The sequence below is a fragment of the Artibeus jamaicensis genome, unplaced genomic scaffold (genome assembly GCF_021234435.1).
Source record: "Artibeus jamaicensis isolate MK-2021 breed Jamaican fruit bat unplaced genomic scaffold, CSHL_Jam_final scaffold_286, whole genome shotgun sequence".
In the NCBI taxonomy this organism is placed as follows: domain Eukaryota; kingdom Metazoa; phylum Chordata; class Mammalia; order Chiroptera; family Phyllostomidae; genus Artibeus; species Artibeus jamaicensis.
In genome coordinates, this window is record NW_026522034.1 from 3,349,487 (window position 1) to 3,375,691 (window position 26,205).

The 26,205-nt window shown below is 38.1% G+C and overlaps 1 protein-coding gene, 1 non-coding gene and 1 pseudogene across 10 annotated transcripts in view; all 3 read left to right on the forward strand.

Annotated features, from left to right (window-relative positions):
• Positions 1 to 26,205, forward strand: part of EDC3 (enhancer of mRNA decapping 3) — an 80,935-nt gene that overhangs the window by 3,736 nt on the left and 50,994 nt on the right. For 8 of the 9 annotated variants that reach the window (XM_037134527.2, XM_053656817.1, XM_037134523.2 and 5 more), the window contains one exon: positions 25,483 to 25,664. In XM_037134527.2, the coding sequence (XP_036990422.1) occupies positions 25,501 to 25,664 (164 nt within the window). In that variant the 5' untranslated portion in view covers positions 25,483 to 25,500. Of the gene's footprint in view, positions 1 to 20,927; positions 21,230 to 25,482; positions 25,665 to 26,205 lie in introns of those variants that run through there. The other variant, XM_053656820.1, reaches the window with a different exon arrangement.
• Positions 1,878 to 1,983, forward strand: LOC119041331 (U6 spliceosomal RNA). The gene has a single exon (XR_005081024.2). It is a non-coding gene; the product is annotated as a U6 spliceosomal RNA (small nuclear RNA).
• Positions 18,949 to 19,505, forward strand: LOC119041321 (neuronal vesicle trafficking-associated protein 1-like; annotated as a pseudogene).

A 26,205-nucleotide genomic window follows, 5' to 3' on the forward strand; every position in this document is an offset into this window, starting at 1 on the left:
TGATGAAGTGGAGAGAGAAGGTTTCATCTGGTTAAACTCAAAATTTGCCCAGTGTAACTTAATGAAATGGAAGGGTCATATACCTGTGAGGAATTTTACTTGGGTCCAAAAAAATCAGTTATATCAGTTAATGAAGGTAGAGATGTGACTTAGGAGGGGCTCATGTAATAAAAAGATGTAGCGTCTCAGTCATCTGAGTCAGTGGTGTGGTTAGCCTGTGAGAAGAACGATGTGAACTGCAGTAGTAGATTGCACTAGGAAAATATAAGATCAAGAAAGGTTGCACCACTTGATCCCAGCACTGGTTGGCTCACACCTGAATATTAGGTTTGGGTCTGGGTACTCTACAAGAATAAATTAATTTAGAAGTTGGAAGTTAAAAGGAGTTGAAATTGGCTTTAAGAAGTAATTTTTTATTGGCTGTCTGAAGACATGGTGAAGTTGCTTTGATAACTTCAAAGCAACCAGAAAGAATTACTGTGTCTTCACCATTGACTGGCGCTTTTTCCCCATGTCATTTCAGGCACATTCAGTCGGCAGTGTGGCCTTAAAAGGTTTTTGCTTGAGAGCGTCCAAAACGTTAGGAAATCTGTGTACCTCTTTTAAGTTGGTCTTTGAAATTTTTCATCGTAAATTTTAGTTTACCTGGCTGGTGTGGCTCAGTGTAGATTTAGTGCCAGCCAGCAAAGCAAGGGATTGCTGGTACAATTCCCAGTCAGGGCACATGCCTGGGTTGCGGGCCAGGTCCCCGGTAGGGGGCATTCAAGAGGCAACCACACATTGATGTTTCCCTCTCTTTCTCCCTCTCTTCCCCTCTAAAAATAAATAAAATCTATTTAAAAAATTAGTTTAATTAAGCATTTAATTTTTTAAATTAAGGATTTTTAATTTTAATATCTGACATTGTAAATATTGACTTTCTAAAAATAAATACAAAGCTATCTAAATTTAATAGCAGTTTGATTTTGTTTTAGATTCTCACCCGAAGGAATATATCTATTGATTTTAGAGAGAGGGTGGGAGAGGGGCAGAGAGAAAGAAACATTTATTGGTTGCCTGAGAGAGAGAAACATCAATGTGAGACAGAAACATTGATCTGTTGCCTCGGGTAAGTGCCCCAACCAGGGATCAAACCACAACCCAGGAGGGTGTGCCCTGACTTGGAATCGAGCTGCAGCATTTTGGTGTATAGGATCATGTTCCCACCAACTGAGCCACCCTGCCAGGTTGCGATTTGATGCTTTTAAAATATACAAATGCCCTGACTTGTATGTGGCTCAGTTGGTTGGGCATTGTCCCATAAAACGAAAGGTTGCCAGTTCAGTTCTGGTGGGGGCATATGCCTGGTTTGCAGGTTTGGCTCTGTACAAGAGGCATCTGATCGATGTTTCTCTCCTTCCTTTCTCTCTCCCTTCCTCTCTCTCTATAAATAAGTAAATTAAAAATTTTAGAAATTATTAAAAACAAATAAAAAACCTTTATTATATTAAAAACCTTCTAAGGTATGTATAAATGGTATATTAATTGATTTTCAGATGTTAAGCCAGTCTTGTGTTCCTATAATAAATCCCACTTAGTCATGGTGTATAATACTTGTTATATGTTCCTGAATTCAGTTTATTAATATTTTGTTAAGAATTTTTGTCTGTGTACATGAGGGATATTGATCTGAAGTTTTCTTTTCTTATGATGTCTTTGGTCTTAGTTGTCAGACTGATACAGTTGACCCTTGAACAATACAGGTTTGAACTGTGTGGATCCACTTACACCCAGACTTTTTTCAATAAATATACAGTTGGCTCCCGCCCGCCCCCCAATATCCCTAGGTTTCCACCTTTGCAGATTCAGTCAACCACAGATTAAAAACAGTATTTTCAGTGCTTGCTTCAGCAGTACATACACAAAATTGGAACGATACAGAGAAGATTAACGTGGCCCCTGTGCAAGGATTACACGCAAATTCACAAAGTGTTCTATATTTTTCCAATGGAACAGGATGGAGAGCCCAGAAATAAACCCAAGTCTCTATGGTCAATTAATATTTGACAAAGGAGGCAGAAGCATGAAATGGAGTAAAAATAGCCTCTTCAACAAATGGTGTTGGGAGATCTGGACAGCTACATGCAAAAAAGTGAAACTAGATCACCAACTTAACCATACACAAAAATAAATTCAAGGTGGGTAAAAGACTTAAATATAAGTTTTCCTCTAGGACTTTTATGACAACATAAAAGTCCTAGAGAAAAACATAGGCAGGAAAATCTCAGACATTCCACACAGCAATATTTTCACCCATACGTCCCCTAGAGCAAGAGACATAAAGGAAAGAATAAACAAATAGGACTTCATCAAATTAAAAAGCTTCTGCACAGCTAAAGAAGACAGCATTAAAATGAAAAGGGAACCAATCATATGGAATGGCAAAATACCATTGGCAAAATATATTTGCCAATGATACCTCAGACAAGAGTTTGATCTCCACAATATATAAAGAATTCACATGACTCTACTCCAAGAAGACAGACAACCCAATTTAAAAATGGGCAAAGGACCTGAACAGACAGTACTCCAAGGACATAGAGAGGGCCCAGAGACATATGAGAGGATGCTTAGCATCACTAGCCATCAGACAGATGCAAATTCAAACCACAGTGAGATACTATTTCATACCAGTCAGAATGGCCATCATAAACAAATCAACAAACAAGTGCTGGTGAGGATGTGGAGAAAAGGGAACCCTAGTGCATTGTTGGTGGGAATGCAGACTGGTGCAGCCACTGTGGAAAACAGTATGGAATTTCCTCAGAAAACTAAAAATGGGACAGCCTTTTGACCTGGCAAGTCCAGTGCCGGGATTATACCCTAAGAATACAGAAACACCAATTCAAAAGACCTATGCACCCAATGTTCATAGCAGCACAATTTACAATATCCAAGCACTGGAAACAACCTAAGTGCCCATCAGTAAATGAATGGATCAAAAAACTGTGGTATGTTTACACAATGGAATTCTATGCAGCAGAAAGAAAGAAGGCGCTCATACTCTTTGGTACAGCATGGATGGAACTGGAGAGCATTATGCTAAGTGAGATAAGCCAAGCAGGGAGGGACAAATACCATATTATCTCACTTTTAACGGGAACCTAATCAACAAAACAAGCAAGTATAACCAGAGACATTGAAATTAAGAACAAACTAACAGTAACCAGAGGGCAGGTGGGAGGGGATAATGGGGGGAGGTGAGGCAGGGTTTTTAGGAACAACTATAAAGGACACATGGACAAAACTAAGGGAGGGTGAAAGCAGGGGAGGGAGGTGGGGATGGCTGTAGTGGGGAGGAGTGGTGGGGGTAAATGCAGACAACTATAATTGAATAACAATAAAATAATTTAAAAAACAGTATTTTCAGTCCTCAGTGGGCAATGTATGGATGGGGAGGGTTGACCATAGTCGTTGTTTCATACCATTTTATGTAAAGGACTTGAGTGTCCATGGATTTTGATATCTGCATGGATGTAGGATGTCCTAGAACCAATCCCCTTTGGATATAAGGGACAGCTTTAAGTTTTTTGGGAGTCAAAAGTTATACAGGGATTTTAGTCTGCCCCTAACTTTTGCATTATTCAGGATAAACTAGTACTACCCTAATAAATGAGTTAAGAAATGTTCTTTCCTTTTATATTTTCTGTAAGAGTTTGTGTAGGATTGTTAAGTATTTTTTTCTGTATGTCTGATAGAATTTACCACTGAAGTCTCCTGGATTTGGGCTTTTCTTTATGGGAAGATTTTAAATTACTAATTCAATTTCTTTACTTGATATAGGTCTATCCACATTTTCTATTGCTTCTTGAGTCAACTTTGATCATTCGTATTATTCTGGGAATTCATCCTTTTCATACATTTTCTTTTTCTTCTTGAACTTGTATCCATTCATTTTTACACAGATTTTTTCCTAAAGGAGTCAACATACTTTTTCTGTAAAGAGTCAAATGATAGGCTTCGTGAGCCGTGTAGTCTCTGTCATAACTACTCAACTGTTTTACTGAATTGCAAAAAGAGCCACAGATAACAGGCAGACAGCTGAACATGATTGTGTTCCCATAAAACTTTATTAGTAGTGAACCAGATTTGGCCCATGGGCTGTAGTTTTCTAACCCCTGTCCTAACTAATAAATTTTATGGTAGTAAATCTTTTATTGATAATTCAGTTATCTAGGCAGATCAAGTTTATGAAAAGTAGTGTGGAAATTGATTCCCTTGCATACCTTTGTATCTAGGGACATGTGTATTTTGAAGATTGGAACTTCATTTTCAGGATGTTGTAGAGGAAATTCAAGTATTCTTACAGTTTTGTTTGGGTGAGAAGGGAGGTCGCCCTCACAGTATGACTTTCTGGGGCCATAAATCAAGTTCCCTATTTGGCCAGCATTCTTTTTGCTGAAAGGAGACTTTGAAATAAAGTGCACTATATGGTAGAAGCTATATAGATTGTGTCACTTAATCTTAACAATGGTCCCTTGAGGTGGCGGTGTAATTGGTATCATTCCCATTTTTGGAGTTGAGACTCAGATTAGGATAATTTGCCTAGGTCATAGTGCTGGTAAGTGGTGAAGTCCAGTAGTGAACCTGGGCTTATGATGTCTGACTTTAGGAAGTCTGTGCTGTTTTCACTATGCAGCCTTTTATGGAAGGTATGGACTTAGTAGTAGGATTGTACTTGATGGTTTCTTTTAAGATCTCTGCCATTTCCAAGATTTTAATTCTGTGAATACCTTTTCAGATAGAGGCATGGAAATATACCTAGTTTTTCAGAAGTCAGTAAGTAATCACTTATCTATCTGCAGCTGTTGATTGTAATTGTCCTTAGCATGCCAAGAGGTTGCTCCTTGGATCCCAATGCTATAAGTGCTGTCTATTGTGGCAGTTTAGATGGAAGTTAGGTCTGTAATTGGCAAGTTGTTTATTTGTAGTTTATGGAACATTTTGGCAACTGCCTCAGTTGCATAATATGTGGAAAACTATTTAGGGCTACCTGACTTAGTTACCTAAAGGCTTCTTAGAAGAGAAATAATATAGTAAAGACTCATACTTAGTGTGGCACTTGGTAGTCTGGAAATCCTGATAGTCCAGCATTTCAGTAAAACAGTCCCGTATCTACCCTATAACTTTTTGTGTACTGTGCCCATCCATTATGGGTACACTCGTCCACCACAAAGACATATAGGAAAATGTTTAATTCTTAATTCATAATGGCCTCTGAATTGGAAATAACTGTCTCAACATTAGAATGGGCAAATCCATTAAGGCATAGTTATGTAATAGAATACTACATAGTCATGGGAAAGAATGAATTGTCGCGTCATGTAATAAGGATGAATCTCAGAGATGTACCATTGAGCAAAAGAAACCAAATACTTTAAAAAGAGGACCTTTATTATTTCTTTTATGTGAAGTTCAAAAAACAAGCTGTGCCATTTTTCTTTATAGAAATCAGAATAATGGCTACCTTTGTGGGAACACAGTGGAAACTTACGGGGTGTTAGAAGTATTCTGTGTCTTGTTTTAGGTGGTAGTTATATGAATGAATTAATATGTAAAAATATATCGAGCTGTGCATTTAAAGTAGGTAGACTTATTATTTGTTATACTTTGATAGAAAAGTAGAAAATAAAAGGCACCCAAGATTGGTCCCCTGTAGCTGCTCTATCTTCTGCTTCAGCTGTAGCTCTTTTGACATGGAGGGGTTAGCCCTGTAATTGATGAAGCCCCCTTCCTTCATGTGTTCATCTGACGAGGAACCCAGATGGTGGCATTCCACTCGATTTACTGCTTTCAGTTAATAAAGACATTTTCTTTATAGATACAGACATGGCTTGGAGCTACTGCAAGTTGGGTTCCAGATGGCTGCAATAAAATGAGTATTGCAGTAGAGTGAGTTGTAATCTTTTTGTTGCTGGAGGGGCTTGTCTTCAATTTGTAAAAAATGTAACATCTGTGAAGCACTGTAAAGTGAAGCTCAGTAAAATGAAGCATGCCTGTAAACCAATTTCTAAGTTTTGAATGATGTGCTAGTGGATTTTATATAGAGGGAAATTGCTGACAATAAAAGAAAAGGACAGTTCGTTACATGTTGAGTGGTTACTTTTTAAAAAAGTTTCTAGTAATAACTAAATAGAAAAATACCAGCAATCCACATTTTAAAAATATTAAAAATTCTACTCAGCCCTGGCTGATGTGATTCAGTGGGTTGAGCACTGGTCTGAGAACTGAAGGGTCACTGGTTTGATTCCCAGTCAGGCCAAGTCCCCAGTTGGGGGCGAATGAGAGAGGCAATCACACATTAATGTGTCTCTCCCTCTCTGTCTCCCTCCCTTCCCCTCTATCTAGAAATAAATAAGTAGAATCTTTTAGAAAATTCTACTCAGTTATTAACAATATAAACATGAATGTACAACATCAGTGTCTTGAAGATACATGTTGAATAAAGAAGTTAAAATCTCATACTTGATTAATTTCTGGTATTAAATTTTTTTTATTCTGCATCTATCTAAAATAAGTATTAGAATAGAATCATGATGGGTATAAATGATGGGGGAAAAATTCATACTTTTATGACATTAAGTAGACACAAGCTGATGACGGAGGGAAAATAAGCCTGAAGTATGTGTATTGTTTTACATTTACTGTCATCAGCGTTGTGGAAATTGTGTTGCATGGGAAGTTTACCTGATCTCTTAAATTCTTATAGATAATGTTGATAATTGTTTCAGTCAGTGATGGATATGTGAGGATTCATATGCTGTTCTACCTACATTTGCGTGTGTTTGAAATTTTCTGTTCTTTCAGGGTAGTTTTGTGATACTTGCTCAGTTAGATCACTAGAGAACCACCTGAGTTTGGCAAGACATACTCTTTTTATCTTAGGAACACTTTTTTGCTGCTTTGTATGCTTTTTTGTTATTTTTCCTTTTTTAGACTTTATATTTTATGTAGGTGTAGTTCTGAAATTAATATTTGAAATAGCTTGAAATGCTATTCTATGTATTTTTTAATTTTTCATGGAAAACACTAAGCCAGAGTTTCATTTTGTACTTAATACAGTGTGTTACGTATATACTCTGCTATTTCCTGACTTCCTCCTCTGTGTAGGGCAGTGTTAGATGTCATATATAGGATTTTGCACCCAGCATGCCTAAAGGATATTGTATTTTTAGAACCATTTCCCAGAAGAGCCAGGCATTTAGATATTAAATATTTTGGTACTGTAGACCTTGAGTAACGTCTTTCATATTTATTATGTCTCATTCATTCATTCATTAAATAAACATTTTTTAAAAGATTTAATTTATTTTAGAGAGGGGAAGGGAGGGAGAAAGAGAGGGAGAGAAACAGATGTGAGACAGAAACATCGATCAGTTGCCTCATGAACCTGCCCCCACTAGGGACCAAATCCGCAACCCAGGCATTTGTCCTGACTGGGAATTGAACTGGTGACTCTTTACTTTGCAGCATGACACCCAGAGAGCTGAGCCACATCAGTTGGGGCTCATTGAATAAGTATTTATTGCATTTGTCTTCTGTTCTAGGCACCATTATTTACTGAACAGCAAGGTTTTTTGTCCTCAGGGAGCTTATGTTCTGGTGGGGGGGTGACACACAACATAAACAGATAAGGTAACGTGGTGATTTATTTTGAGATCATAGTAGTAGGTGAAATGGAGAGTGTTGGGGAATTGCCGCAGAAGGTTGGGTAGCTGTGCAAGGTCTCTTTGGGGTGGTTACATTTTAGAACCAGCCATTCACAGAGCTGTGGAGAGAGTGTTCTGAGAATACCTGGTGCAAAGTACTGGAGGGAAGGAACAAGCTTAACATGTCTGAGGAACAGTACTGGGAAGGGAGTGGTAAGAGGTGAAGCTGTGAGGTTAGCTTTTAAGATGATGATTTATTTATTTAGAAAGGGGAAGGGAGGGAGAAAGAGGGAGAGAAGCATCAATGTGTGGTTTCCTCGCGCTCCCGCAACTGGGGATGTGGCCCGCAACCCAGGTATGTGCTCTAACTGGGAGTTGAACCAGAGACTCTCTGGTTCACAGGCTGGCACTCAATCCACTGAGCCACACCAGCCAGGTCTACAAGTGCAGTTAAGTAGGGTCATGACAACTGATTTACATTTGAAAATTTGCTCTAGTTGCTGTGTAAAGAAAGAATCAAAGGTGGGGCAGAGTGACAGGTTAGGGTACTTCTACAGTCATGAGATGGTAGTGGTTTGTTTTATTTTTAAAAATATATTTTATTATGCTATTACAGTTGTCCCATTTTTTTCCCCTTTGCCCCCTCCTTTTAGTACCCTCATTTCTTCCAGCAATCCCCCCTACTTAGTTCATGTCCATGGGTCGTGCATGTAAGTTCTTTGGCTTCACATTTCCTAAACTATTCTTAATATTCCCCTCTCTATTTTGTAACTACCATTCATGCTTCTGATTCTCTGTACCTTTTCCCCTATTATCCCCCTTCCCCCTCCCAGCTGATGACCCTCCAAATGGTCTCCATATCTGTGATTCTGTTCCTGTTCTGGTTTGTTGGTTGTTTTAGATTCAGTTGTTACTAGTTGTGAACTTGTTGCTATTTTAATGTTCATAGTTTGGGGGAGGGTTTGTTTTGTTTTATTTTTTAAAAACGTCAATGTGTGGTTGCCTTTCTACCTGGTCTACAACCCAGGCTTCTGCCCTGACTGGGAGTCAAACCAGTGACCCTTTGGTTCACAGGCCGGCAGTCAGTCCACTGAGCCACACAAGCCAGGGCTCATAGTTTTGACCTTCTTTTTCTTAAATAAGTCCCGTTCACATTTCATGTAATAATGGCTTGGTGATGATGAACTCCTTTAACTTGACCTTGTCTGGGAGGCACTTTATCTGCCTTTCCATTCTAAATGATAGCTTTGCTGGATAGAGTAATGTAGATTGTAGGTCCTTGCTTTTCATCACTTTGAATAGTTCTTGCCTGTCCCTTCTTGCCTGAAAAGTTTTCTTTTGAGATATTAGCTGACAGTCTTATGGGAACTCCTTTATAGGTAACTGTTTGCTCTTCTCTTGCTACTTTTAAGATTCTCTCTTTACCTTTAACCTTTGGCATTTTAATTATGATGTGTCTTGGTATTGTCCCCTTTGGGTTCAACTTGTTTGGGGCTCTCTGTGCTTCCTGGACTTGTATGTCTATTTCCTTCACCAAATAAAGATCTTTCTTTCTTTCTTTCTTTCTTTCTTTCTTTCTTTCTTTCTTTCTTTCTTTCTTTCTTTCTTTCTTTCTTTCTTTCTTTCTTTCTTTCTTTCTCTCTCTCTCTCTCTCTCTCTCTCTCTCTCTCTTCCCTCCCTCCCTCCCTCCCTCCCTTCCTTTTTAGAGGGGGGGGAGGGAAGGAGAAATAGAGGGAGAGAAACATCAATGTGTGGTTGCCTTTCACATGGCCCCCACTGGGTACCTCACCTGCAAACCAGGCATATGTCCTGACTAGAATTGAACCGCGACCCTTTGGTTCACAGCCCGCACTCAATCCACTGAGCTACACCAGCCAGGGCTCATTATTTTTTTCAAATAAGTTTTCAGCTTCTTGCTCTTTCTCTTCTCCTTGCAGTGTCCCTATGATTCAGATATTGGTACATTTGGAGATGTCCCAAAGGCTTCTTAATCTATGCTTGTTTTTTTAAAATTATTTTTTCTTCTTGCTGTTCTGATGGAATGCTTTTTTTCTTCCTTATGTTCCAAATTGTTAATTTGATTCTCAGCTTCATCCCCTTCACTTAATGTAACCTTCATTTCTGCCTGGGTCTTTTTAATGCCATTGCAGTACTCAATGAGTTCTGTGAGTATCCTGATACCAGTGTTTTGAACTCTGCATATGATAGGTTGGCTGTCTCCGTTTAGTTTAATTATTTTTCTGGAGTTTTGTTCAGTTCTCCATTTGGACCATATTTCTTCATTTCCTCAATTTGGCAGCTCCCCCTCTGTTTCTGTGTGTTAGGTAGCACTGCTTTGACTTCCTGTCTTAGTAGCATGGCCTGTTGTAGAAAAGACACCTGTAAGTTGTGTGGGGCGGAGAGTTAGGTAATCACCAGGGCGGGGCAACCCATTTCACTAATTCGTGGCTCTGTGTGAGGGGAGGTTCCTACAGAGGACAGTGCCACTGCCTGGCTTCTGGAGTTTCGTCCAGGCAGAAGCTCTCTCCCAGCACTCATCCTGTTTCTGGTCACTTCACTTTCTCCCTGTTTGCCACTCGTGTCCTTCCAGCCATTGCCCTGGTGCTGAATCCCAAACGGGGTTGGTCTGTTTAAGTCCTGTTTTTCTGGCCCTTTAGGAGGAGTTTCCTGATAGTCTGGCAGTTTCTTTCCCCACCCCAATCCTCACTGGTTATTATAGCCAGAAGTTATCGGGGTTTATCTTCCTGGCTGTGGAACCCTGGGCTGCTTTGTGGTCTGGTTTGGGTCTGGGATCCCCCACTCCTGAGGTATCTCTCCCAATTTTTATCCGCCACGCCTCTCTACCTCTCTGTTTCTCTGCTCCTCTACCCATCTGGACGAATGTGGCTTTAAATCCTTGGTTGTCAGACTTCCATACAGCTTGATTTTCTGAGGGTTCTGGGTGATATTTGTCTTGTAGTCTAATTGTAATTTTTTTCTGTAGCTGTTCGAGGAGGTGAAATGTGTTTACTTGTGCCTCCATCTTGACTGGAACTCCATGGTGGTGGTTTAGATTAGGAAGGTGGTAGTGAAGGTGGAAGAAATGGATATATTTTTGAGGTGGTGACAGTAAAATCTGCTGCTAGATTGAATGTATGGGATGAAGGACAAGAAGGAATCAAGGATGACTTTTTTTAATTTTTAGCCTGAAAATCTAGGTGGATGTTGGTGTCATTTTTTGAAATGAGAAAGGCTTGGGAAGGAACAAATGGGAATGTTGAGCAGCAGGTGGTTGGAGAAATGAAGAATTCTCTTTTGGACATTTATGAAAGGCCTAATATAGACATTTTGGTAGAAAGTGTTCAGTGTATGAATTTTTATCTTATGTTTTGTGGAAAACTTTTCTAGGAAATTAATTGTTTCTTATATTGGAGGAATGGCTAAATATTCTGTGGCATTATATAGTTATGTTGGCTACATACTTTCCTCCTTTTTATAATTTATGTACAATAAAATTCACAGGTGTCATGCACCAATTGAGTTTTGATAAAGTGTATGTTATTGTAACTACTGCATCAGTAAAAATATAGAACATTTTCATGACACCAGAAGCTCCTGTGCCCCTTTTTAGGCAGTTTTCCACACTAGAGGCAATTACTTCAGTTTTCCTCACTGTGAAGTAGTTTTGATTCTTGTAGTAATTTTATGAACAATTCATGTAAGATGTACTCATCTGTGTTACTTCTTTCACTCAGTTTTTCAGAGTCCTCTGTGTTGTATCACAGGTGGTTTGTTCTATCAGTCACAGCACCTTCTCCATACACTGCACAAATCTTTTTTTGAGGTTCAGTTGCATTTTTACCTTTCTTGAAATAATAAAGCATAATATGCCAAATATGTTGCTTATTTTCTTCCACCTTGTATATTAAAATAGCTACACAAAAATTCACCAATTTTCATGTTTTTTTTTTAAATGCACACTGATATGACAGCTATTACAATACAACCTAATAGAATTGTTTCTAATGAAGTTAAAGACAAGCACTACCAGAGCCATCTTACGGGAAACCAAACAAACTTTCTGACCATCCCAATATTGTATAATTTATCTCTTCTCCTTGTTTCCATTTTTTGGCCATCGTAGGTGAAGCTACTACAGGGCAAAAGCAGGTTTACAGTTGTAACTACACAAAACACAGTTTATTCTTGTGTCATTTATTATGTAAATATGTTGTGTACATTTTATACATAATTCTATAAATGTATTATTTACTTGTATTACAACTGTAAACCTGCTTTTGCCCACCCCTCTATGTACATTCATGCACAAGTCTTTTGATGAATATGTATTTTCATTTCTCTTGGGTAAAGCCTAGGAATGAAATTTTGGGTCATAGGTATATGTTTAATAATATAAGAAACTGCCAAATCGTTTTCCAAAGTGGTTGTATAATTTTTACCTCGTTAGCAACGTAAGGAAGTCCCAGTTGCTCCGCAGCATCACATACACTTGGCATTACCTGCCAGTCCTTTTCACTTTAAGCTATTGTAGTGGCTGTAAAGTGGCATCTTACAGCGTTCCCCCCTCCCAAGTTGAGCATTTTTAAAAAATCATGGTAAAATATACATAAAACATATTAAACATTTTAAACATACTTAACTGTTACAATTCAGGGCATTGAGTGCACTTGCATTGTGCAGCCATCACCACCACCCACTTGAGAACTTTTTCGTTGTCCCAATCTGAAACTCTGTCCCTAGCTGCTCACCAGGCCCTGGCAGCCACCGTTCTATTCCCCGTATTTCTCAGCTGGACTGCTCTAGGAAACTCATATAAGTGGAATCGTACTAAATTTGTCCTTTGTGTCTGGCTGATTTCACTTAGCATAATGGCTTCAAGGTTTATTATCTATGTTCTGACATACATCAGAACTACCTTTTAAGACCGAATGATATTTCATTATATATACAGGGTTTGGCACAAATAATGCCCCTTTTTTTAATTACAAAACCATAAGCATATAATTCTGTAACGACAGTATCACACTGAAGCATACCATATGACATTTTAGGTGAAATGTTCAAACTGAAACTATAAATTATTATGCCCCTACCAACCACACTCAAGCAGGCATTACTACTGCCTGACCCTGTGGTGTGTATAAACACACACACCACATTTCATTTATCCAAATATCAGTCATGTCTGATATTTTGATTTGCATTTACTTGATAATTATGTTTAACAGCTTTTCATATTTTAATTGGCCACTCATATAACTTTTTTCCCTGCTTTTAAAAAATGTTATTTTCTGCTCTGTCTTGTGTGGCTCATTCGGGCATCGTCCTGCAAACTAAGAGGCTGCAGTTTCAATTCTTGGTCAGTGCACAAGCCTGGGTTGCGCGTTTGGTCCCCAGTTGGGGAGTGTACAAGGGGCAACCGATAGATGTCTCTCTCTCCCACCGATGTTTCTCTCCCTCTCTTTCTCCCTTTCTTTCCATTTCTTTAGCATCAATAATAGAAAATAAATAAATGTTGTTTTCTTATTGCTGATCTGTAAGCTTTCCTTGTATAGTCCGAATACAAGTTGTGTATTGGGTATTAGTATTGTGAATACTTTTTCTGTGGCTATGGCTTACCTTTTCTTTCATTATTTTGGGGTGATAATAATAGAAGAAGGCAGGTTCATTTTTTGCCATCATAAATCTGAAAGTTTGTTTTTGTAAATTAAATGTATTGTGGTGACATTGGTTTAATAGGGTCATATAGGTGTAAGTGTACATTTCTGTGATACATGTTCTGTGTACTGCATGTGTGCCCACCACCCAAAGTCATCTGCTGTTACCATATAATTGGTCCTCTTTACTGTCCCCCACCCCCTTCCCTGTGGTAACCACCATACTGTTTTCTGTCTTTGTCTATGAAGTTTCAGTTTTATATACCATATATGAGTGAAATCATATGGTTCTTAGCTTTTTCTGACTAACGTATTTCTCTTAGCATAATATTCTCAAGGTCCATTCATGTCACAAATGGCAGTATTTCATCTTTTCTTATGTCTGAATAGTAAAGTGTTCCATAGTGTATATATGTACCACATCTTTTTTATCTAGTCCTCAATTGAAGGACACTTTGCTTTTCTCCATGTCTTGGCCACCATGAATAAAGCTGCAGTGAACATGGGGGTGCGTGTATCTTTGCAAATAAATGTTTTCGAGGGTTTTTTGGGGTAGATACTCAGAAGAGGGATTGCTGGGTCATATAGTAACTCTAGTTTTTTAAAGATTTTATTTATTTTTAGAGAGAAAGAAGAGGGGGGAAAGGGACAGAAATATTGATGTGCAGGAGAAAAATCAGTTGGTTGCCTCTCACTTATGCCCTGACCAGGAACTGAACCTGCAACCTAGCCATGTGCTCTGACCAGGAATTGAACCATTGATCTTTTACTTTAAGGAACAACACCCAACACACTGAGCCACTTTGGTCAGGGCTGTAAATCTGTTCTTAATTTTTTTGAGGAACCACCAGTTTTCCATAATGGCTGTACCAGTTTACATTCCCACCAGCAGTGAATGAGGGTTCCTTTTTCTCTATGACCTCTCTTAACACTTGTGATTACCTGTCTTATTGATAGCCATTGTGAGGCGATATCTCATTGTGGTTTTGATTTGCATTTCCCTAATAGCTTGTGAATTTGAAATCTTTTTATATATCTGATGCCCATTTGTATGTCTTCTTGAAAGAAGTATCTGTTCAGGTCCTTGCCCATTGTTAATTAAATTGTGTGTTCATTGTTGAGTTGTATAAGTATTTTATATATTTTGGATATTAACCCCTTATGTAAGCTGTTGTTTGCAAGTAACATTTCCCATTCTGTTGGTTGCCTTTTTGTTTTATTGTCAGTTTCTTTTGTTGTGCAGAAGCTTTTTCATTTGATGTAATCACATTCATTTATTTTTGCCTTTACTTCCCTTGTCTTCGGGGTCAAATTTATAAAATCTCTATGACCCAGGTTCATAAATTTAGTTCATATGTCATCTTCTATGTAATATATTGTTTCAGATCTTATATTTAGGTCTTTGATCCATTTTGAATTAATTTTTGTACATGGGGACAAACTGTAGTCCAGTCTCATTCTTTTGCCTTTTCTCCCAGAACCATCTATTGAAGAGGTTTTCTTTTCTCCATTGTGTGTTTTTGGCTCCTTTACAAAAGATTATTTGCCCATATACTTGTGGTTTTATTTATAGGCTCTCATTTCCACTGGACCTTTCTTCTGCCAATACCAGGCTGTTTTGATTATCACACTTCTGTAATATAATTTGAGGTCAGGTAGAATGATACCTCCTGCTTTGTTCTTTTTTCTGAGGATTGCTTTGGCTCTTTGGGGTCTTGTGGTTCCATACAAATCTGGCAGTTTTTTTGTTCTATTTCTTTAAAAAATGGTATTGGACCCTGGCTGGTGTAGCTCAGTGGGTTGAGCTTGGACTGCGAATCAAAGAGTTGCTGGTTTGATTCCTGGTCAGGGCACATGCCTGGGTTGTGGGCCAGGTCCCCAGTGGGGGTCACCTGAAAGGCAACCACACAGTGATATTTCTTTCTCTCTTTTTCTCCCTCCCTTCCCCTGTCTCTAAAATAAGTAAAATCTTTAAAAAATAAATGAAAAACAAAAAATTATATTGGGATTTTAATGTTGATTGCATTACATCTGTATCTTTTCATTTGATTGTGCTTTTTTCAATCTCTTAATAATGCTTTGTAGTTTTCAGTATATAGATCCTTCACATCCTTTGTTAAGTTTATTCTTAGGTATTTTATTCTTTTGGTTGCAATTGAAAAAGGAAGTTTTTAAATTTCTTTTTCTGAAATTTCATTCTTAGTGTATAGGAAAGCAGTGGATTTTTGTACATTGATTTTGTATTCTGCAACTTGACTGTATTTGTTTATTGTTTCTAATAGATTTTGGATAAAGTCTTTAGGGTTTTCTATATACAGAATTGTGCCATCTACAAAGAATGAGACTTTAACTTCTTATTCTCAATTTGGATGCCTTTTATTTCTCTTGCCTGACTGCTGTGTCTAGGACTTCCAGAACTATCTTGAAAAACAATGGTGAGAGTGGACAGATTTGTCTTGTTCCATATTTTAGAGTAAAAGTTTTCAGTTTTTCACTATTGAGTATGATACTGGCCAAGGGTTTGCCATATATGGCCTTTATTATGTTGAGTTACTTTCCTTTTTCTATACCAGTTTTTCTTATTTTTCTATATCCATTGAGTGTTTTCATCATAAATGTATATTGTATTTTATCAAATGCCTTTTCTGCATCATTGGTAAGATGATAAGATTTTACCCTTTGTTTTGATAAATGTTGTGTGTGGCATTGATCAGTTTGTGTATGTTGAACCATCCTTGTGAACCCCATTGGATTGTGATGAATGAACCCCATTTGTACCCCTGTGATGTATTATTTTTTTAATGTATTTGATTTGCTTACGATTTTTGTACCCATATTCATCAGAAATATTTGACTGCAGGTTTTTTTGTGTGTGTATGTATTATCCTTGCCAGGTTTTAGTATCAGGGTTATATTGGCTTCATAAAATATGTTAGGAATTATTGACTCTTCATCAGTTTTTTGGAAGAGTTTAGGAAGGATAGATGTCAAACCTTCTTTGAATGTTTGGTAGAATTCACTGGTGATGCCAGCTGGTCCTGGGCTTTTTTAGGGGCAGTAGTTTGATGGTTTTAATTTTCTCACTGTTCATGGGTCTATTTAGATTTTTCATGTCTTCTTGATTCAGTCTAGGAAGGTTATATATTTCTAGCATGAAAGTTTTCTTGAAGTGCTTTGCTGCCTGGAGGTAGCTTCCAATCGAGTGATTTGGTGAATGGGCAAGATTATATGGGATTCCTTTTAAGCTATTTTATTGCAGTATCATTATTTTGAATGTTCAACTCTCAAAACCTACCCAGAGAGTGATTTGGTTTGAAAAGGTAGTTTTCTGCTCTGGTGCAGTGTAATCTGATAAAAAGGTGATTTTTACCTTGGAACTGATTGAAACTCTTTCCTAAGAAAATAATTTAAGACAAGCACTAAATGAAATTGATCATTGCTGCATTAATTATAATTGTGAGAAATGGAATTATCTGGATGTCTGGTGAGAAGAAAACTGTGGTATATGTGTGCAGTGGAATAGTATGTACAACGTAGAAAATATACCTTTGAGCTAAGAAGCTGACTTTAAGCTCTGGTTCCAAGTGTGTAAAATATTCAGTATAATCTCTGGGTTGCAAATACCCTATCTGTAAAATGGGATGGTAAAGGAGCTGCCTCAGAGGGTTTTTGTGAGGTTGGAAGGAAAGAATGGCCCCTGAAGTTTTAGCTCCTGCCTGAAAAAGTAAGTGTGCAATAAATGCTAGCTGCTTCTGCTCTTACACACTTGATGGTATATGTATAACAGCTATGGGATTACTTGTTCCACTCATCTCTTATTTTCTTTCTTTTTTAAGGTTTTACTTAGTTTTATAGACAGAGGGAAGGGAGGGAGAAAGAGGGAGTGAAACGTCAGTGTGTGGTTGCCTCTCGTATGCTCTCTACTGGGGACCTGGCCCACAACCCACGCATGCGCCCTGACTGGGAATCGAACCAGTGAACTTTCGGTTCACAGGCCTGCACTCAATCCATTGAGCTACACCAGCCAGGGCTCTTATTTTCTTGGAAGTGATATTCCTCCTTTCTGTTACCAAATTCAAACCACCACTTATATAGAATCTATTCTTGAATCTATTAACTTTGTCCCATCTCCATCAACGTGGCCTATTTTAGCTTACCATCACCTCTCAGATGGATGGCTCTAGTTGCCTCCCAGGTAGTCTCACTGCTGTACGGTTTGCACCTCTTCCAGTTTGTATTCTATAATGGTGACTTTCGATAAGCACAAGCTTTTTAATTTTTTATGAAATCTGTTTTAGCTTTCATGTTTTAATAGTTTATTTCAAATTAATTTTTGTATCTGGTGTGGGATAGGAATGGGTTATTTTTTTCTCATACTCAGGTGTTCTAGCACCATTTATTGAAAAGCACGTTGATTTCTCCATTAATTTATCTTGGTACCTTGATCAAAAGTCATTTGACACTATGTGTTTGGATCTGTTTCTGGAGTCTATTCTGTTTCATTGTCCATCTGTCCTTGCAAAACCATCACACTGATTTCTGTAGTTTTACAGTAAATCTTGTCATAAGGTAGTGAAATATCTAACTTTGCTTTTCTTTTAAATAATTGTTTTGGCTTTTCTATTTTACCTTTCCATGTACATTTTAGAACCAGTCTTTCCGTTTTTCCAAAAATGCCAGCTGGGATTTTTATTGATACATGTTTTTGATCTGTAGATCAATTTGGGAAGAATTGACAACATTAAGCTTTTCAATCCATGAATATGGTAAATCTCTATTTATTTAGATATTTAAATTTTTTTCAACAGTCTAGTGGAGATCCTGTACATTTTTCATTAGGTTTATTCCTAAGTATTTAATGTTTTTAATACCATTATAAGTAGTATTTTAAAATTTTATTTTCAGTTGTTTGTTGCTAGTCTGTAGAATATAGTTGTCTGTTTTATATTGAGCATATATCCTGTGACTTTGCTAAAGTCACTTGTTCTAGCAGGATTGTTTTGGTGGGGTACATTCCTTAGGGTTTTCTACATACACACAATAATTTACAAATAGGGACAGTTTTACCTCTTCCTTTCCAGTATTTGTGCTTTTCAGTTCTTATTTTATTGCACTGGCTGGGCCTACAGTCTAGTGTTGAATAGAAGTAGAAGGGATGAGACTGGACATCTTTGCCTCGTCCCAGTCCTAGAGGGGAAGGTATTCATTATTTCACAGTTAATTGATGTTAGTCATATTTGTATTCTAGAAAGTAAACCTGCTCTTTGATATCATAAATGGAGATTGAATTTTGTCAAGTTATCTTTGTGCATTTATTGATATGATACTGTCATACATGACTTTCTCATTTATTTTGGTAACACAGAAGTCCTTGTTTTTTTTAATTAAACTTATTTGAGATCATTGTAGATACACATACACTATAATTATATGTATATGAAGTATAAGAAATAATATGGGAAGATTCCATATACCCTACCTGGATTTCTCTCATGGTAACTTCTTGCAAAAGTATGGTGCAGTATAAATTGCTGTGAGCAAAGCAGTAACAGACTTGGAGCACTTTGGAGTCTGTGGCTGTTAGCCTTGGGTCTCCCGAAACCATGGTGAAGTTGGGGAACAATTTTGCAGAAAAGGGCACCAAGCAGGCATTGCTTGGAGGGAGGCTTCTACACCATCCCACTGATAATGCCCATCTATCTAAGCTGCAGTTCCTGCCCCTGGTAAGGTGGTTGTGAAAACTGATACTGAACATGAACCTGACTGCAAAAAAAGCAAAGGGCCAGTTTGTTCACATAATAACAGAATTCACTGTCTGCATCACCAAGAGCCCATCTGAGAGGTTTAAGGTCTCTGTGCTGGTCTTCATTCACCTGATCTTCCTCACATATGTCATCTTCCTGGTTGTCTACAAGGTGTACAAGTATGAATGCCTTCGTTGTGACAGTTCCATCCTCAAGAGTGAGTGCCCAGTGCATTCCTAATGTCTTGGTAGCCTACTATGCCTGAGGAAGACCCTTCACTCCCCAGATAAATTCTACATCATCCTGAACCAATACAACCTGGCCAAGCAGAGCATCACCGGCTCTGTGTTGCAGTGAATATCTGTGCTGTTAAGTTGTTGGAGCAGGGCACTCAAGCCCCTAATATATCAGCTTAGCAAGATAGGCAAGTTCCTTACAATGTATCACCTGAAGGTAACAAAGGAACTTGAGGGATATTTCACTAAACATAATTTCAAATAATTTAGAGTTTACTGATTTATGGTGCAACCACTTCAGTTTGCTAATACTGCTTTGCAAATAGAACTTGCTGCAGACCGCCAGTGGGCATAAAACCAAGTGCATATTAGCATTGCCTAAAGAGCTCTGATATCTCTTTTGGAATACTCTGAGAAGGATAGGGGTTAGTTGTTCCTTAAGTATTTTGTAAAATTCTATGAAACCATCAGGTCCAGGGCTTTTGTGTGCTGGGAGTTTTTTGAGTACTGCTTCAACTTCATGAGCTGTTAACAGTCTGTTCAGGTTTTCTGCTTCTTCTTGATTCAGTTTTGGAAGATTATATGTTTCTAGAAATTTGTCCATTTCCCCCAGGTTTTCAAATTTCTTGTCATGTAGTTGTTTGTAATAATTTCTTACAATCCTTTGTATTTCTGTGGTATCAGTTGTAATTGTTCCTCCTTCATTTCTGATTTTATTTGGGTCCTCTCCCTTTTTTTCTTGATGAGTCTAAAGGTTTGTTGATTTTGTTTATCTTTTCAAAGAACCAGCTCCTGCATTTACAGATCCTTTGAATTGTTTTTTTAGTCTCTATGTCATTTAATTCTACTCTGATCTTGATTATTTCCTTCCTTCTACCCGCTCTGGGCCTTGTTTCTTGTTATTTCTCCATTTTTTGAAGAGGTAGGGCTAGGGTATTTATTCGAAATGTTTCTATCTTTTTTAGGTAGACCTGTATTGTTATGAACTTCCCTCTCAGGACTGCCTTCGCTGTGTTCCATAGGTTTTGAACTGTTGTGTGTTCATTTTCATTTGTTTCCAGATAGTTTTTGATTTCTTCCTTGATCTCATCATTTACCCATTCATTGTTTCATAGCATGCTATTCAGTCTCCATGAATTTGAGTGTTTCTGAGTTTTTTCCTTGAGGTTGGTTTCTAGTTTTAAGCCCTTGTGGTTGGAGAAGATGCTTGGGATGATTTCAGTTTTCTTGAATTTGTTGAGGCTTGTTTCGTGTTCCATCATATAGTCTGTCTTCTTACAAGTCCAGGAAGCACAGAGGGTCCCAATCAAGAGGTACCCAAAAAGGCCCATTACAAGACACATCATAATTAAAATGGCAAAATTCTAAGACCAAGAGAGAATCTTAAAGGCAGCAACAGCCCTGGCTGATGTAGCTCAGTGTATTGAGCACTGGCCTGCGAACCAGAGGATCACGGTTCAATTTCCAGTCAGGGTACATGCCTGGGTTTCAGGCCAGTTTCCAGCAGGGGACACATGAGAGGCAACCATACATTGATGTTTCTCTCCCTCTCCCCTTCCCTTCCCCTCTAAACATAAATAAATAAAATATTTTTTTTTAAAGTCAGCAAGAGATAAACAGGAGGTAACATACAAGGGACCCCCAATAAGGCTGGCAGTTGACTTCTCAGTGGAAATGCTCCAAGCCAGAAGAGCAAGGAATATTCCAAGTAATGAAAATTAAAGGCCTGCAGCCAAGGCTACTCTACCCACCAAGGCTCTCAATTAAAATGGAAGGCCAAATAAGGAGCTTCCTAGACAAAAGAAGCCTCAAAAGAATATGCCTCCTCTATACCAGCACTGCAAGAGATGCTAAAGGGTATGCTTTAAGAAAAAGAAGATAAAGAGTGAAAGAGAGGAACACAGGTACAAAGTGGGTAAAATGGCAATGAATAAATACCTATTAATAATAACCTTAAAAGTAAATGGATTAAATGCTCCAACCAAAAGACATAGAATAGCTGAATGGATAAGAAATCATGACCCACACATGCTGCCTGCAAGAGACCCATTTCAGAAGAAAAGACCTACACAGACTGAAAGTGAAGGTCTGGAAACAAATATCCCAAGCAAATGGACAGGGGGAAAAATCCAGAGTAGCAATACTTATTTCAGACAAAATAGATTTCAAAACAAAGGCCATAAAAAAAGACATGGAAGGACACTTCATAATACTCAAGGGAAGAATTCATTAAGAAGAAATAAGTATTTTAAACATACATGCATCAAACATAGGAGGACCCAAACATATAAGGAAAATCTTGGAGGACTTCAGGAAAAATATAGATAGCAACACGCTTGTACTAGGGGATTTTAACACCCCACTGTCAACAAGGGGTAGGTCTCCCAAACAAAATATCAACAAGGATGTTGTGCAACTGAATGACACATTAGATCAAGTGGGCTTAACTGATATATATAGAACCTTTCACCCCCAAAAAGCAAAATACACATTCTTTTCAAATGATTTAACTATATTAGTTTCTTTTCCTTTCCATATACATTTTAGAATAATCTTTACAGTAACAAAACATCTTGCTGGGACTTTGATAGGAATTGTGTTAATCCTGTATATTAATTTAGGGAGAATCAACATATGTTGAGTCTTTCAATCCATGAACATGGTATATCTCTCCATTTATAACTTTGATTTTTTTCATAAGCATTGTATAGTTCCAGCATACAGATACTGTAAATGTTTTGTTAGATTCATACCTTTATTTCATTTTTTGAGCAATTGTACATACTGCACTTTAAATTTCAAATTCCATATTTTTATTACCAGTATATTAAAATAAGGTAGACTTTGTATGTCTTGTATCTGTGACTTTGCTGAATTTACTTATTAGTTCTTAGGGTTTATTTTGTAGATCCTTGGGATTGTCTTAGGCAATCATGTCATCTGCAACTGGGAACAGTTTTCTTTTTACTTTTGCCTTTTATTTCCTTTGCTTGCCTTACAAGAAGTTCCAGGGCTCCATTGAACAATATTGGTGAGAGTAGACATCCTTGTCTTATTCCTGATCTTGGGGGAAAGCATTCAGGTTTTCACAATAAGTACGTACATACTGTTATCTGTAGGTTTTTCATAGATAGTCTTTATCAAATTGATAAAAAAAATTTTCTGAGTTTTTATCATTAATGGGTATTGAACTTTGTCAAATGCTTTTTTCTACTTCAGTTGCTAGATCATGCAATATTTTTCTTATATGGTAGATTGTACTGATTGGTTTTATAGTATTGAACCACAATTTCATTCTTTTTAAAAAATAAATGTTATTGATTATGCTGTTATAGTTGTCCCATTTTCCCTTTATTCCCCTCCACCCTGCACACCCCTTCCCACCTTCATTCCCCCCACTATAGTTCATGTCCATGAGTTGTACATATAAGTTCTTTAGCGTCTACATTTCCCATACTATTCTTAACCTCTCCCTGTCTATTTTCTACCTACCATTTATGCTTCTTATTCTGTGTACCCTTCCCCCTCTCTCCACCTTCTACTCCTCCTCTGATAACCCTCCACGTAATCTCCATTTGTGATTCTGTTTCTGTCCTAGTGGTTTGCTTAGTTTGTTTTGTTTGTTTTTAGGTTTGGTTTTTAATAGCTGTGAGTTTGTTGTCATTTTACTGTTCATATTTTTAATCTTTTTCTGAGATAAGTCCCTTGAACATTTCATATAATAAGGGCTTGGTGATGATGAACTTGACCTTATCTGAGAAGCACTTTATCTGCCCTTCCATTCTAAATGATAGCTTTGCTGGATAGTGTAATCTTGGATGTAGGTCCTTCCCTTTCATGACTTCAAATACTTCTTTCCAGCCCTTTCTTGACTGCTAAGTTTCTTTTAAGAAATCAGCTGATAGTCTTATGGGAACTCTTTTGTTGGTAACTGTCTTCTCTCCTCTTGCTGCTTTTAAGATTCTCTCCTTGTCTTTTATCTTGGGTAGCTTAATTATGATGTGTCTTGCTGTGTTCTTCCTTGGGTCCAATTTCTTTGGGACACTCTGGGTTTCCTGGACTTCTTAGAAGTCTACTTCTTTTGCCAGATTATGGAAATTTTCCTTCATTATTTGTTTAAATAAGTTTTCAATTTCTTGCTCTTCCTCTTCTCCTTCTGGTACCCCATTGATTCAGATATTGGAATGTTTAAAGATGTCCTGGAGGTTCCTAAGCCTCTGCTCATCTTTTTGAATTCCTGTTTCTTCATTTTTTTTCTGTTTGCTTGTTTCTTTCTTCCTTCTGGTCCACTCCATTAATTTTATTCCCAGTTTCCTTCCCATCACTATTGGTCCCCTGTGCATTTCCCTTCATTTCACTTAGTTTAGCATTCATTTGTTCATCTAATTTGTGACTAAAATCAACCAGTTCTGTGGGCGACCTGATCACCAGTGTTTTGAACTGTGCATCTGATAGGTTGGCTATCTCTTGGTTGCTTAGAAGTATTGGCTCTGGGGCTTTGAGTTGTTTTTCTGCTTGAGCCATAATGTTTTGGTCTGTTTGTGCCAGTTACATAAGGGGGGGAAGCTTAGGTGTTCACTGGTGTGGGTCGACCCAATCTCTATGTTGTGACTAGGCACGGGATCAGAGAGGGAGCATTGGCATTTGTTCTGTTCTCTCTCGGATTTTGGTCCGCTCTGCCACTCCCACAAGCAAACTGGGCCCTTCTGGTGCTGGTTCCCAGGTGGGTCGGCTTGTGTACATCCTAGGTTCCCTGTGGGTTCAGCTCCAACGAACTCTCCTGTGAGGCTGGGAGCTGTTCCCCGCAACTCAACCCCTGAAAGTTTTTGCAATTAGTGCTTTTAGGCTTTTATTTTTTTGTCACTGGATTGCGAGATCCGTCTCACTGTCCATTTTTTTGCCTGGTTTATCTGTGTGTGAATGTGTGAACGCAGCCAGACAGCTACCTTGCGCCCTCACTGGGTCTGCCCGTTGCTACTCCACACCTGGGGTCTGCCAACCACGGCTTGCACCCCTGGGTTGGTCCGGCAGCCACTGCTCTTTCTAAATCTGTGTTGCCTTTAAACTTGGTTGTGCAAGGAGATACAGTGTTTCCACCTACGCCTCCATCTTGGCCGGAGGTCCTCTTTAAAAAAAATATATATTGTATTTATTTACTTTTAGGGAAAGGGAAGGAGAAAGAAAGGGAGAGAAACATCAATGTGTGGTTGCCTCTTCTGTGCTCCCTACTAGGGGCCCGACCTGGCCTGCAACCCAGGCATGTGCCATGACTGGGAATTGAACCGGCAACCATTTGCTTGGCAGGCCAGTGCTCAATCCACTGAGCCACACCAGCTGGGCTCGACTTTTCTAATACCACTTAGAGCTCTAGTTTTCCCTTTAAGCACTGTTTTAAGTTTATCACACAAATGTTAACAGTTTTCCATCACTCAGTGTGAACTACTTTTAACTTCCCAGGTTATTTCGAAATATCTTGCTTAATTTCCAAATATTTGAGAATATTTGAGATATCTTATTATCAGTTTCAGATAGCATTTTGTTATGGACCAAGACTATCCTCTGTCTGATTTCAGTTCTTTGGAATGAGGTGGTGCTAGTTCAAGGCCCAGCGTATGCTGGTCACCATCCCAGGTGTACCTAAGAGGAGTGTACATTCTGCGGTTGTTACATGCTGGGTTCTTCATGCCTTCAGCCCGCTTTTTAAAAAATTCTGTCTAGAAGTTATGATTATCATGATGAGAGGGTTAGTCAGATATAAGCTACTCTGACATTACCAATATTATCTTTTATATGTAATTTCTTCATAATACATTCTCTTTGAAAGCATTCTAACAGCACATATATTAAAATATAACAGGTTGTAAACAGGTTGTAGTTTGTGTGATTCATTGTCTGTGTAAATACATATTTTTATCCGGTACATGTGCTTTAAAGCAATTGTAAGATCTTTGTATATATTAAATGATACTGTTTTTTCATTAATATGCATACTCCTACTGGAAAGAATTTTTTTTGTTTTATTACATCAATTAATAATGTGACAGAATATGCATTATTAAGCAACATCTGATACAGAGCCTGAGATAATTCTTTACTGAATTTAATTAAAGATTCATCTCTTTCTCAAGGTATGTTGCCTGGTTTCTTGTCTCCACAGTGGTCTCACATCTGAAACATGGCTACAGATTGGCTGGGCAGTATTGTGTCCATCAACTGTGGGGACAGCTTGGGTGTCTATCAGGGACGAGTGTCGGCAGTGGATCAGGTCAGCCAGACCATTTCTCTCACCCGGCCTTTCCACAATGGAGTGAAGTGCCTTGTGCCAGAAGTCACCTTCAGGTGAGTGTCCCAACTGATTCTTCCACATCTAATCTGGTGGTCAGTGGAGCTTGAACTGAAGCCAGAATGCTAATAGTATGTTGTGTAGGACTGCTTTTGAGTGGTCTTGTTGGAGGTGAGATTTTGCAGTATTGGATTGTATAGTTAGCAGACTGTCATAGCTTTCAGCTCATGGTTCAGGGTTTGTAAAACATTTTCTGATCTCTGTCAAGTGTGGAATATTACATTATTTAAATGGGTCAAATTTAGAATTACCTCTTAGTTTTCTTTTATGGTTTTAGATTTTCTTTCTCAGTTTTATATCGCTGTGCTTTTCTTAATCTAAGGTTGTTACTTATTTTCCCCTTCATGACTGTAGCTCTTCTTGTAGATCTGTATTATAATTTATTTCCAAAAGCACACTGTAGCCAGTAGCTAAAGTCCTTAGTCACAGGAATGTATTTTTCTTAGTGTCTGCCAGCATATCTGAAGTTCAGTTGTCTTCACATCCCTCTTTTCACCAGTTTGGCCAACGTATGATTAAAAAAAAAAAAAAAAAAAA